Below are 11,577 nucleotides of genomic sequence, written 5' to 3' on the forward strand. Positions count from 1 at the left end.
CTTGTGCGACTTCTACTTTTGCTCCATGTATTATGCTTTCCCAGCTTTTGGGATGTTCTGAAGTTTATAACAGGCAAGTGGGTTCTCTATAAAAGTTAGTGAAACAGCACTTTCCTCTTTTTTTGCTTTAAAACTAAACTCTGCGAAAACATTTCAGCCCCTTATCATCGAAAATTGGAAAAGGAATGGTGTTGACAGTCACAAAGTTTCATGTCATTAGAATGGAAGTCCTTCTCTTATCAGACATGAGTCAATACTTTGCCAGTTAACACGTGAATTGGAAATAATCACACTGATTGCAGATAAAGAATGAAATATGTTTCTCTTTAGTTATTAAAAATGAACTTCCTCACGGCCAAAGTTAAGAAATTGATGATTTTCTTATCATTAAAAACATCAAAATACCTATGACAGTGTGTTAAGACAAATGACTCAACCATGATATGGCACAAATCCAAAAACATGGAATCTCAACATGGAAAAGCCAAGATGATTAACAACTTCTAAACAAAGAAAACATATAATTTCTACAGGCTTTGAGGCTGAGCATATAGTATGCTTATAAAGTGCTATCATGTATAATGATTAACAGTATCTAATAAATGTTCCATATCAAGACCTAATGCTCAGATGGTTTTGTAAGTGATGTCAAAAGATGACCGGAATAATTTTCATTTAAGACTTTATCTGGCAAAAATAAACCACAGTATTTATATGAATTCATATGAATAAATACTCTTGTCAACAGTGCGTCCAATCTCCAATCTTCCAACAATCCAAATGACAAAAGAATTTATCAACAATAGTACAAATCTGCCATTGAGAAGCAACAGTTCAGTTCCCACCAAGAGCATTAAGAGGATCATCAAATATGTTGCTTGTATCTGCTGCTGTCGAGGCTTCTTGAGACGGAGGCATTTTCGCTGGTTTTTGGGGAGTCTTTGTTACTGGTTTTAATGTGCTTGATGAGAAGATGTCATCTTTAAAGAGCAGAGACATGGAAATAAAAATATTTCTGGATTAAATAGGGTAAGTTTTCAAAAGGTAGAACAGAGAAGTAACAGTATCGAACTTGTAATGAACTAGAATGGTGCCTTTTTTGTTGCCCCTTACCCATGTCATCATCAAATATCGACTTAGTCTGTCCCTTTGTCTTTGACTTCTGTTTTGGTTTAAACGTGTCTGTCAGGTCAGCAAAAATGTCTATGTTGTCATCAAACAAGCTGGAATCAAGGGTCTTCTCTTTGTGCTTCTTGTTAACTTTAGGCACAGTGGCTATTTCATCCTGAGAAGACAGAATTCAGCCTGTGAAAACAGAAATGATAACATAAAACGTTTACTGTACTCTCATGTAAAATAAAAAGTACCTGAAAGATGTCCTGGTTTGAAAAACTAGAGCTGTTTTTAAATTCTTTGCTGTTTGTGGAGTTGGGGGTGGAACTGTTGCTCACTCCAAAGAGGTCCACATCATCATCATCATCATCTTCTTCCAAAAATGGTGAGTTCTTAGATTTCTTAGTGGATGCCCTTGGCTTGACCTTTTGGAAAAGGTCACTGTGGTCATCAAAAATGGAGGAGGATGAATTTTTTTCTTTCACTGCTCCCACATCCCTACCGGCCTGAGGTTGTTTTACATTAGTAGTTTGTCTCGGGGAGGGTGTGTTTTTGACAGTGATGTCCCCAAATAGACTGCCGGAGCTAAAAAGGTCATCCTCATCAGCATTGCTGCTGTCTTTACTAGAGTCTTTCTTTCCAGGGTTTGTTGATTCTGGTAGTGTCAGCACAGAGGGCCTGGGGATTACTTCAGAGAAAGACGGCTGAGGAGGTGGGGAAGTAGGCGAGGCTGTGGATGTAGCTGAGTTAAGTATTGTTGGACTGGCATCTGCCATGTGAGGCTTGTCTGGTAAATGTAAGTCTAAACCAGGCAGACTGGGGTTTGGCCTGGGATGATCTCCATCCAGCACATCTTTACCCATTGATGATCTTTGGGCTGCTTGCTGCCTGGCTGCTCTGGACTGGGGTCTCCGTTGTGCAGAAACTTTGGCACGAGTCTGCATCAAATAAAAAAGTGTTCTCACAATGTCCAAGAGGAAATTCCGCAGTGGAATGGCGATGAATAAACAGTTTGGCTACTACATACAATATTCAGGGATCAAAAACCCACCTTCTGGGTGCTCTGCAGTGTTGTGACCTGGACGGGGGTGTCAAAACTCACTCCTTCATGGTCTGCCGGGGCTCCTATTGGAGTTGTGGCAGGGCTGGGGCTCAAGCTGGACACCCCAGAGGAGGAACTAGGGGCTGTTCTGGGGAGTCCGCTTGCAGCCCCTGGCAGACTGGGGACGGCACCAGGGAGCAAAGCAGCAGGGTTGATCATCAGGTTGGCCTGAATGTGATCAAATTAGATGCGGTAATAAAATTATTTTATTTAGGCAAAAAAAATACAAAATCGATCCAGAGCACAGACAAAATGTAATTTACAAGAATGTCCACATTAAATAAAATTAAAAATATAAATGTAAAGTTACTCTCAATTTATTGTATATTATACAAGTTTCTCAAAGTGGTTCTAAGCAGCATGATCTTTCAGACAGACAGTAAAGCATGATTATTGACATAAATAACAGTAAGATGGTGCAACAGCATGCGAAACGGAAAGAAAGAGAACAAAACTTTCATCCATTTAAGCCAACTTAAATGAAAGCATGGATTTATCTTTACTGTTATAGTAGTATGCTGCTGTAGCCAAATAGAAACACAAAAAAGAAGACCAGATAGAGGAAACCTTAAGAGACAATGTGTGAGTGTAAATAGAAATCTTTGAAGGAAGACTTTGAGTGAAATGTCAGGAAATAAAGTCATCTGATTCAGTAAAAACAAAAATATTACGTGAAGTTTCCCAATCCTTGATGAGGAATCTTTGGGTTTAACTGGACTTGGTGAAGGTTTCTGCATGGTCAAATTACAGCAGGTTAAGAATCTAATCTAATGAAAGCATTTCTTGTATTGAAGAATTTTTTTTACACACTTTAAATACGTAAAGTAAATTAAAAAACAAAACAAAACAAAGAAAAACAAACACCTAAACAAACTAATTGCCACAAATGTGTGTTACCCCACAATGAAATAAAACAGCATTGATTATTATTTTACGACACATATGTTCACAGCAGACATACCTGGATCTCCGCTACAGATTCTGGACTTGCTACTGGTACTTTGCCCTTAGGTTTACTGGGCTTCTCTGTTATTTTCTGTGAATGACAATGAAAGTAGAATACAGGAGAGATTCAAATAATCTCCTGGAAATCAAAAACTGGTTTTATTTTTGTCCTATTCAAGGATAAACAACAGGAATTCAGCACAATTCTAATCAGAATTTTTTAATCAGCTTCCTACCAGAGGGGGAACTTGTGGCTTAACGGAGCTGAACAGGTCATCGTCATCGTCGTCTGCAAACAGACTTTGTGCTGCTGGCTTCACTGAGCTGAGCTTGGAGCTCTACAAATTAAATAGTCATGCATTAATAGGTTCCAATGAAAGAAAACAATGCAGTCAGAGACTGCGACATCCCAGAATTCAAAATTTACCCTGACCTACTTGAAGCGGGATGTAAACATTAAAAACAAAAAACAAATAAAAGATAAATATGTAATATACTGACGGCAGCTTTCCCTGAAGTGGCAAAGAGGTCAACATCTGGGTCATTGTCCTTCTGCTGTGTCTGACTAAACAGCAGCTCTTCATCCTGGAACACTCGTGTGCTCTTTGCTTGATCCTCTGCAGACTGAAAAATTACACTAGTTGTAAAAATAAACCGCAGAAAAAATGCAAATAAAAAAATTCCAAGTATTCTGAGAAATCGTACAAACCTTTAGTATTTTTCTGGCTGTGGGTTTGTTTGGTGTGAACATGGGTTCATTCCAATCGGTCTCGTCTCCCTCCTCGTCATCAAATAAACTAACTGTGTTTGTTCTTGCTTTGTCTTCCTTCTTAACATTCTGCGGTGGGTTGTCCTTGGATAGGACGCCGTCATCATCGCCAACTTCATCCAACAAACTCTTTGTCTGTTTGGTAGCAAAAACATCGATGCCTCCGAAAAGACTGACTGCTCCAGGAGGCTTTTTCTTACTTTTGCTGCTCTCTGGTGATGGCGATGAGGAGGGTGGCTCGGAGCTCTTTGCTGCTGGCTTCTCCAGCTCTGATGGCATGTCCTCCGCTTCTGTCCCCACATCTAAAGGCTCCTCTGATTTCTCTAACAGAGTGGATGGCTCAGGGGCTGCAGCAGGTCTCTGAAGAGTATGGGTAATTAAAATAAATTAATCCCCACGTAGGCGCTGACTCAAATTAAATGGAAATGATTGACTCTGTGCTGATCAAACTGCTCCCAAGTGGACTGGCGACACTTTAAACAATATTCTTTTTCTTTCGAATAAAAGAAATAAATGAGTGTCTGTACTTTAGTAGGTGGGGCTGACGGGTTTGTGTTGACAGCAGGTTTGACGCCAAAGAGGGTTCCTTTCCCTTCATCATCCTCATCTTCAAACAGGAGAGAAGCTCTCTGGGGTTTTTTCTGACTGTGTGAAGAATGACATAACAACAACAGACAGTTTGGGAAAAAAAAGAGACCATATTCTGTAACGTTATGTCGGTAGAATCATGACACTGAGCTGAGGTGATTCCTATAATGATCATGCATACCTTGATTCGTTTGTCGGAGCAAACAGGTCGTCAACATCATTATCATCAAATAAGCTTCTCTGAGATGTTTCGGCACTGGGGAGACTGGAAGGAGCACTGGCACTAGGCTTCATCCCTCCAGCCTTGACCTCTGGCTTTCCTGCACTGCTTGTAAAACTCCACTGGTCCTGCAATTCAAAATATTCAGGGAATGAATAAATCATATTGTGTGTTCAATTACAATTAGCATGCAGCAGCGCGATGCTCCTTTTGCTTTCTCATACCTCGTCGTCACTGAAGAGGGAGGTGGAGAAGGTCTTACTGGGTTGAGGTGTGGAGGCCTTTACTTGGCTATGTTTGGGTTTAGATTTTGCTGCAGACACGAACAGGTCCTGTAAGGTGAGGAAACTCGTTTATTGTACTGAATCAAGCGGAGCTACACACAATTAAAATTAATTAATTCCATTAATTCCTTATGTATTCACCTCTTCTTCCTCATCATCAAATAAGGACACAGGAGCCTTGCTGGGTTTGCCCAGGCTTGTAGCTTCAGGTTTTGACTGACTCTTTGGGATGGTTAGAAATCCCTAGAGATGGCAGATACATATTATATTTTCATGTGGATAAACAGTATTGTCATTTGTTCCAATGAAGTTTGTGGGCTTTACGGGCGTATCTTCATCATCGGAGAAGAGGCCACTGGTCTGGGATATCGGAGTCTGCTTGACTGCAGCCTTTCCTGCATCTGGAGCAGAATCACTCTGAAAGGCACAGCACAAAGATGAAAAATTAACATATATAGTTCTTTAAAGTACAGTAGTACCTTTAGATACGTCTTTATGTTGTTCCGTGACTGAGCTCATAAGTCAAACAATATTTCTCCATTTAAAATAACTAATTTTATAATAATAATATACAATAAAATATAATAAAATAATAATTTTAATCCATTCCAGTCTAGTAAAGAAGCTCCAAACCCCCTAAATTATGAAAAGAAAAACTATTTTTATCAATCAATAGACAAGGACACTTTACCAGTGTATATAAACCCTGATAAAGTATGAAAAGCAACGCAAAAGTGAGGCACACACATGCACACAACATTTTTACACCGCAAAAGAGAACCAGATCTGATGTTCTCAATTGATATCAACCGTATCCATCCACCAACACAAGGGAAAGAATGAGATGCGGTCTCAGCTGATGTATTCATCCACCAGCTAGCAGTTGTGTCCTGAAGCACGACTATTATCTCAGATTTATCTTGTATGTCAAACAAAAAATATGGATAGAGTGATATATCATATCTCGAATAACTCGTACGTCAAGCAGCTTGTATCTTGAGGTACTACTGTATGAGGTTAAGGTTAAGGATTGATAGAAAGTACTGATTCAAAATAAAAAGATGAACTCTTTAAAAACTGAAAGATGAAAATAGAGGTTGCAATTTGTCCATTTAACGGCATGCATGCCTGCATGATTTGGTGAGTCAATCAGGACAAAAACAAACAATCAAACAAAGCAAACGTGTTAAACTAAACTCTGTAAGAAGGTAGATCCAGACTGAAATTCCTTTAAAATTTAGTTAACACTCAATAAAGTTAAATTCAGTTGACATTCAATTAACACTGACATTTTTTCATGCATAGGCGGCAGTGCATAAAATCTGCAAGACAGCAAGAACACACTGTGGTTATTGCAGCCTAGTATCGGGTTGACAAAGGTTTGCATCTCGCATGTGAAAACAGACCAAATTAGATTTTGACTGGTCTCTACTGTTAGAAAATGATGCATTCAAACCTCCTCAGATTTCTCAGCCTCCTTGCTGGTGGACAAATGATGTTTTTTCAGGCCCTCACTGAGCAAGTGTTTAGTTCCAGGACCAAACATAGAGATCGCTCCTGCTGGCATCTAAAAACAACACCAAGTTATCAACATAATTGTTATGTAATTGTTATTTAAATATACCAGAAAAAAAACATACAATTCTACCTACTAAAACTCCAAATAATGGTGTTAATTATTTTTTTACCTTTTTCTCAGGATGCTTAGAATCTTCTTCCACTGTGTCCTTCTGGCTATAAGCTGTTGAGCTGAACTTGTTACCAAACAGATCACCATCTTCACCGTCTTTGTCGAAAAGGTCAAGAGTTTTAGGTTTGTGTTTCTCCTGTCCCACTAAAAAAATAAAACAAAAACAACAAAATAACAAAAAACAATGGTTTGAGAAGTGAATACAATACATTAATAGTAGCACTGAGGCCCTGCTTTTCATAGACTTACAAGAATCAGATGTTTTGAGATTTGTATTAGAGAAAAAGTCATCATCCTCATCCTCATCAAACAGCCCACTGGCACCAATGCCAACTCCCAAAGGAACATGTCTGGGGGCAGCTGGGGTTCTGTTATCTTTGCTCTCCGTTGAATCGGAGTCATTCCCAGAATTGAACAGGTTATCTGTGAAGACAATTTGATTTGGTTTGAATGAAGAAGATGAAGCAGGCTGTGGAAGAAAAGTCATACAAGTCAACACTTCTACCTGGGAATATTGCTATGCCTCCAGCTGGAATCTTCTTTCCTGGTTTGTCAGATTCTTGAACAGACAATAAAGATTTTGGGTCAGTCAGTTTCCACATTTTTATTCTGATCTTTTCTTTGTAAACATTTGCGGTTATAAATTTGTCTTACCTGCAGTTTGAGTTTTGTTTTTTAAGCTCTCAGTGTCCACCTTTTGCTCCTCGGACACAAAAGACTTTGGTGCCTCAGAGAAAAGATCACCCTAAGTGGCATCACAAGGTGGCAAAAATCAAATTCTGGCCGCAGCCCAGAGTCTACATAACAAGGAACCGGGCTGCATAAGGGTTCTGAAACTTAATTGAATTTACCTCATCATCATCATCAAACAGGCCTCTCCCTCCACTGAAAAGGCCACTTTTCCCTCCAAATGGGGAAATATCATTATCATCATCAACATCATCATCCATTTTTGGTGGTTTAAAAATGTCATCGTCATCCTCTTCAGCTGTAGATAGAAGGAACATTCATATTTCCATAACCTTGAATGATGGGCATGATGCAGAAATATTTAATGAAAAATTAAATAAGAAAAGATAAACTGATGATGATTGAATGTCCTACCCTGCGGCTTTGCAGGCTTTGACACTTTCCTGCCTTTTGTTTTCTTCTTAGAGGTCAATGCTTTCAAGACATGTCAGGAATAAAAACATAAATGAGCATGCACATGCAATGACAACACTCACACTTAATGTCAACGTAAATCTGTTGCATAACAGAAAAAAAGAGTGGAGAGACCCAAAAAAATGGAATGATATATTACCAAGTTTCTTGATAATAACAGGAACTTACATTCGCGATCTCCCTCTGGTTTGTTGACCGGTTCCCCTTTGATTCGGGCTGCAAGTTCAGCAGCAAAAGATGACGGGCCTGTGTTCTGAGTGTGATAAAAAAATAAAAAAAAGTAACCATAGGAAGAGCATGAGTAGTTTTTCCAGGGTAGCAACATTTCAAACAAACAAGGCAGTCAGAGACTGCAACATCCCGTGACACCCCTGAATTAAAACTTTTACCCTGACCTACTGTCATAGGTCAGGGTCATTTAATAAATGACCCATGATCCAACATGTAACTGGTGCATTCTATTTGTCATGAGGTTTCAGAGAACACACAAACACTGACAATTACAATAGATCACAGTTTAGCGGGATGTATTAATAAACAATACAGAAAAAGACATCTTTAAAATGTCTCGGGCATACGTTTGTGTCATCCTCATCCGATTCCCCGAATATGTCAGAATCTTCATCCTCGTCTTCATCTTCTTCGTAACTCAAGATGGATGACTTCTGCATGAGCACGAGAAAAGATTTCAAAATCAAACAGTTGTTCATTTTAAATGCTATCTCTGTGTTTCACAGACATATGGCCTTATTACCTTCTTAATATGATTAAGGTCTTCCTCTTCCTCCTGAATTAATTCGGCATCTGAATGCTGTAACATGAACAAATTTTTCTTAAAAAGTGCTTATTTTCCCATGCATAAATAAATTTCATGAAATCTGCAGTGAAAGAAAAACATAAAATATCTTACATCTGCATCTTTTCCGTCTTCGCTCTCAATAACACTGTCTCTGTCATTGTCAACTGACATTTCTGAGAATACAATCAGAGTCATACATGAGGAAAATCAACACTAAAATGTATAAGCCTTAAAAATGAAATGAATATATTACCATCACTTGAGAGATCACCCAGTCCAACATCATCTTGTTCCATGAAAGCCTTGGAACCAATCAGATATGGAAGTGGCCTGTCCACATAAAGGTCCTAGAAGAAAAGGGTGGTCAATACATGCAATCACATGCATGGAAAAAAAAAATCACAGCGTTTGTCCTTAAGAGCGCACCGTGGGCTCCAGAATGGCTTCAACTCTACCAGTGACTTCCTCATCTTCTGAGTCAGAATTTCCTGCTTTGATATCCAGATGTTCAAAAGCTGAATCCAGCACATTCAGGCCGTATTTCACGGCTTCCTGCATCTTAGGGATCAGTTCTGCCTCTTTCTGCTCTCGAGTCTTTTCCTTCAAGGAAATCATGAGGTTTTAAGAGTGAAATACAGACTCCACTACGGTAATACTGAAATCTTTTATGCTGGTGGGGCAGGATTTGTTTTTCCTACCTGTTCAGTCTGCCTCTCTAATGCATCTGCTTTAGGTATAGTTTCTTCTACCTCTTCATCATACACTCTCTGGAACAGGACACAAAGTAAAAATACTTTTTAGTAAACAGAGCAGTGGAATCATGTATAACCACCACATGAGATCCAAAAGTTACAAGTCAGAGAACAAAACCAAAGTTGAAACAAAAATTTTCAGTTGTATACATTACATTTTCTATAAACTGTGTGTTGGAAAGCATGAGAAAGTCATTAAAGACAGACTGCAAGCAGCTGTCAGTGGCCTTGGTGTCACGGATCAGACTGTCCAGCTGCTTTTCAATCTCATGGGTCTTTGACAGCATTCTCTGGGAGAAGTCCTGGAGGAAGAGGAAGAGCTGTGGAGAAGAAAAAAAAATCAGTCATGAAGATTGCAACAGTTCCAGAGTTAATTTCATTACACCACAGCAGAGCACACTTTATTCAGATGTGAAAACACAGAACTTGTGATGCAGTTTCTGACTTACCCCTGAATCTGCAGCCAAGGACCAGTTGTGGCTATTCTGTCGCATCTCTTCAACCGTCCAGGCTCGCTCCCAAATCTGAGCATCTTTCTCTAATCTTTCACCCGTGCTTGGGCCGTTTGCTATTCCATCTGGCAGCCTGCTCATCTGCAATCAGATCACTTGTGGCTATTGATGTGATTTTGAATTCTTAAGGGATTATAAATGCATGTTGTAAATATACCATAATAGAAAAACAAATATTTTTATTACATACTAATGTTGCCACATATCTATAAATTTTGGTCAGTTTCTGCTTTGAGATAAGCAGCTGAGATACTATTTGAAAATAAAAGATCCATTAGAGGGCATAAGATTCAGGGCATTTTCATGAATGCTTAAAGTCAAAAGACTAAATTGTTAACTATAGTTGTAAAGTCATTTGAAGACATTTCAATTGAGCTACATTCGATAAGAGGCGTCTTTGGGCACAGTAACACTTTTAATTTCACAATATACAGGGGTGGAGGAATCACTGCTACTAAACAACTCAAGTATACAGTACAATATTGCTTTCAGTAAAATAATGCACTAGTTTAATATAAACTTAGATAGCCAATGTTCTAAAACTAGATTTATTCGTGTGTTACATTGCTCATAAAGTTGTGTGTATAACTATGTGTCATTCTTGTAAAAAAAAAAAAATCAGTGAAATGTCAAAGCACAAATAAATCCCACATGATTTCTCCAACTAACTGCACAACCTGGTTGAAGCACTGCCCCGTGGTCAAAGGTTAAAAACCTGCTCTCTGTGAAATAAACCGTTCGAATGTTTTAATGTGTGATCTGGACATACAAGGTGAAAAAAGTCCAAAAAGTAACCCTGTCTAATGAGTGACGCTAACGCGATGCATTCAAAGTGTTGACTGATATTGATGTCTTGATCATGGGGTACTGTCTGTCGCTCTCCATGTGAAGATAATGATCTTGATTTCCAGCAACTCAAAGGTGCCATCTCAAAAAACACTACATTTGAACTTAAAACGTGATTCACTTTCTGATGTATTTCTTACTGCTGCACTTGCGTAAAAGAAGCTAGCATTGGTCATCATGTTACACATGAGCGGAGGGGAAACTCCAGAAGTTGATCAATTGCTATTTCCTCAAACTACATCTGAAATGAAACACAAATGTGCTTCAAGAGGAGTTAGCAGGGACTATTTGGCTAGCAGCTAGCTTAACTTCGCTAGCTACCACACAGTTACTTACAGCTGTACATCGCGATAAGTGATTTATTCAACCAAATATGAGGTAGTTGTGCTTACCTTGAACGCCTCAGGTCAACTGCTGTCCGCAGCCGCTGATCGTGGTGAGGAAAGACCTAAAAAAAAAGATCGATTATGTTAAATTTGGCCCTCCCTCATTGGTCTTCTGACAGGTCAGCCATGTTAAGTCTGCAGACAGTCACCTGACTACAGTTGCCTAGCAACCAAGCGAAAGTGGGGCGGTGTGGAACAAACCAAACGTACTAACCCTAAAAAGGCTTTTGGTCGGTGATTTCCTCTATTTATCGTGTCTAGGCATTCTTTTTTATTTTATATTTTTAATGTGGTAACTTTAATATTTTTTTCTTGTGTGTGGTAAAGACATGTTAAAGTTGTGGATAATGAGCTGAACTCCCCTGAGGTTTCCTCTCTGAGTGCTGCAGGATCAGGGATGCGGAAGA

At 39.0% G+C, this 11,577-nt stretch overlaps 1 protein-coding gene across 2 annotated transcripts; it reads right to left on the reverse strand.

Annotated features, from left to right (window-relative positions):
• Positions 1–305: 305 nt before the first annotated feature.
• Positions 306–11,305, reverse strand: washc2c (WASH complex subunit 2C). 2 transcript variants are annotated; one of them, XM_068327836.1, is made up of 31 exons: positions 11,177–11,305; positions 9,876–10,019; positions 9,582–9,746; positions 9,373–9,441; positions 9,101–9,274; positions 8,928–9,021; positions 8,786–8,847; positions 8,630–8,686; positions 8,454–8,540; positions 8,044–8,128; positions 7,816–7,875; positions 7,563–7,699; positions 7,366–7,456; positions 7,217–7,270; positions 6,961–7,134; positions 6,710–6,855; positions 6,478–6,588; positions 5,346–5,438; positions 5,163–5,264; positions 4,962–5,069; positions 4,699–4,865; positions 4,457–4,574; positions 3,870–4,289; positions 3,662–3,784; positions 3,397–3,498; positions 3,177–3,251; positions 2,887–2,946; positions 2,165–2,383; positions 1,368–2,051; positions 1,114–1,285; positions 306–980 (listed from the first exon to the last, which is right to left on the reverse strand). In XM_068327836.1, the coding sequence occupies exons 2-31, from the start codon at positions 10,017–10,019 to the stop codon at positions 835–837; spliced, it is 4,299 nt and encodes a 1,432-aa protein (XP_068183937.1). In that variant the 5' UTR covers positions 11,177–11,305; the 3' UTR covers positions 306–834. The 2 variants fall into 2 exon arrangements, with proteins under 2 accessions (XP_068183937.1, XP_068183938.1); XM_068327837.1 differs by lacking the exon at positions 2,887–2,946.
• Positions 11,306–11,577: the final 272 nt, after the last annotated feature.

Source organism: Antennarius striatus, chromosome 11, assembly GCF_040054535.1.
Source record: "Antennarius striatus isolate MH-2024 chromosome 11, ASM4005453v1, whole genome shotgun sequence".
Lineage (NCBI taxonomy): Eukaryota > Metazoa > Chordata > Actinopteri > Lophiiformes > Antennariidae > Antennarius > Antennarius striatus.

Bases quoted from the DNA above. Each gene is read 5' to 3' on its own strand.
- washc2c (XM_068327836.1), bottom strand. From the start codon at position 10,019: ATGAGCAGGCTGCCAGATGGAATAGCAAACGGCCCAAGCACGGGTGAA. The intron at 8,129-8,453 runs GTATGCCCGAGA...TATCACACTCAG, and splicing joins CGGATGAGGATGACACAAAC to AACACAGGCCCGTCATCTTT. The intron at 6,856-6,960 runs GTAAGTCTATGA...TTATTTTTTTAG, and splicing joins TCTCAAAACATCTGATTCTT to TGGGACAGGAGAAACACAAA.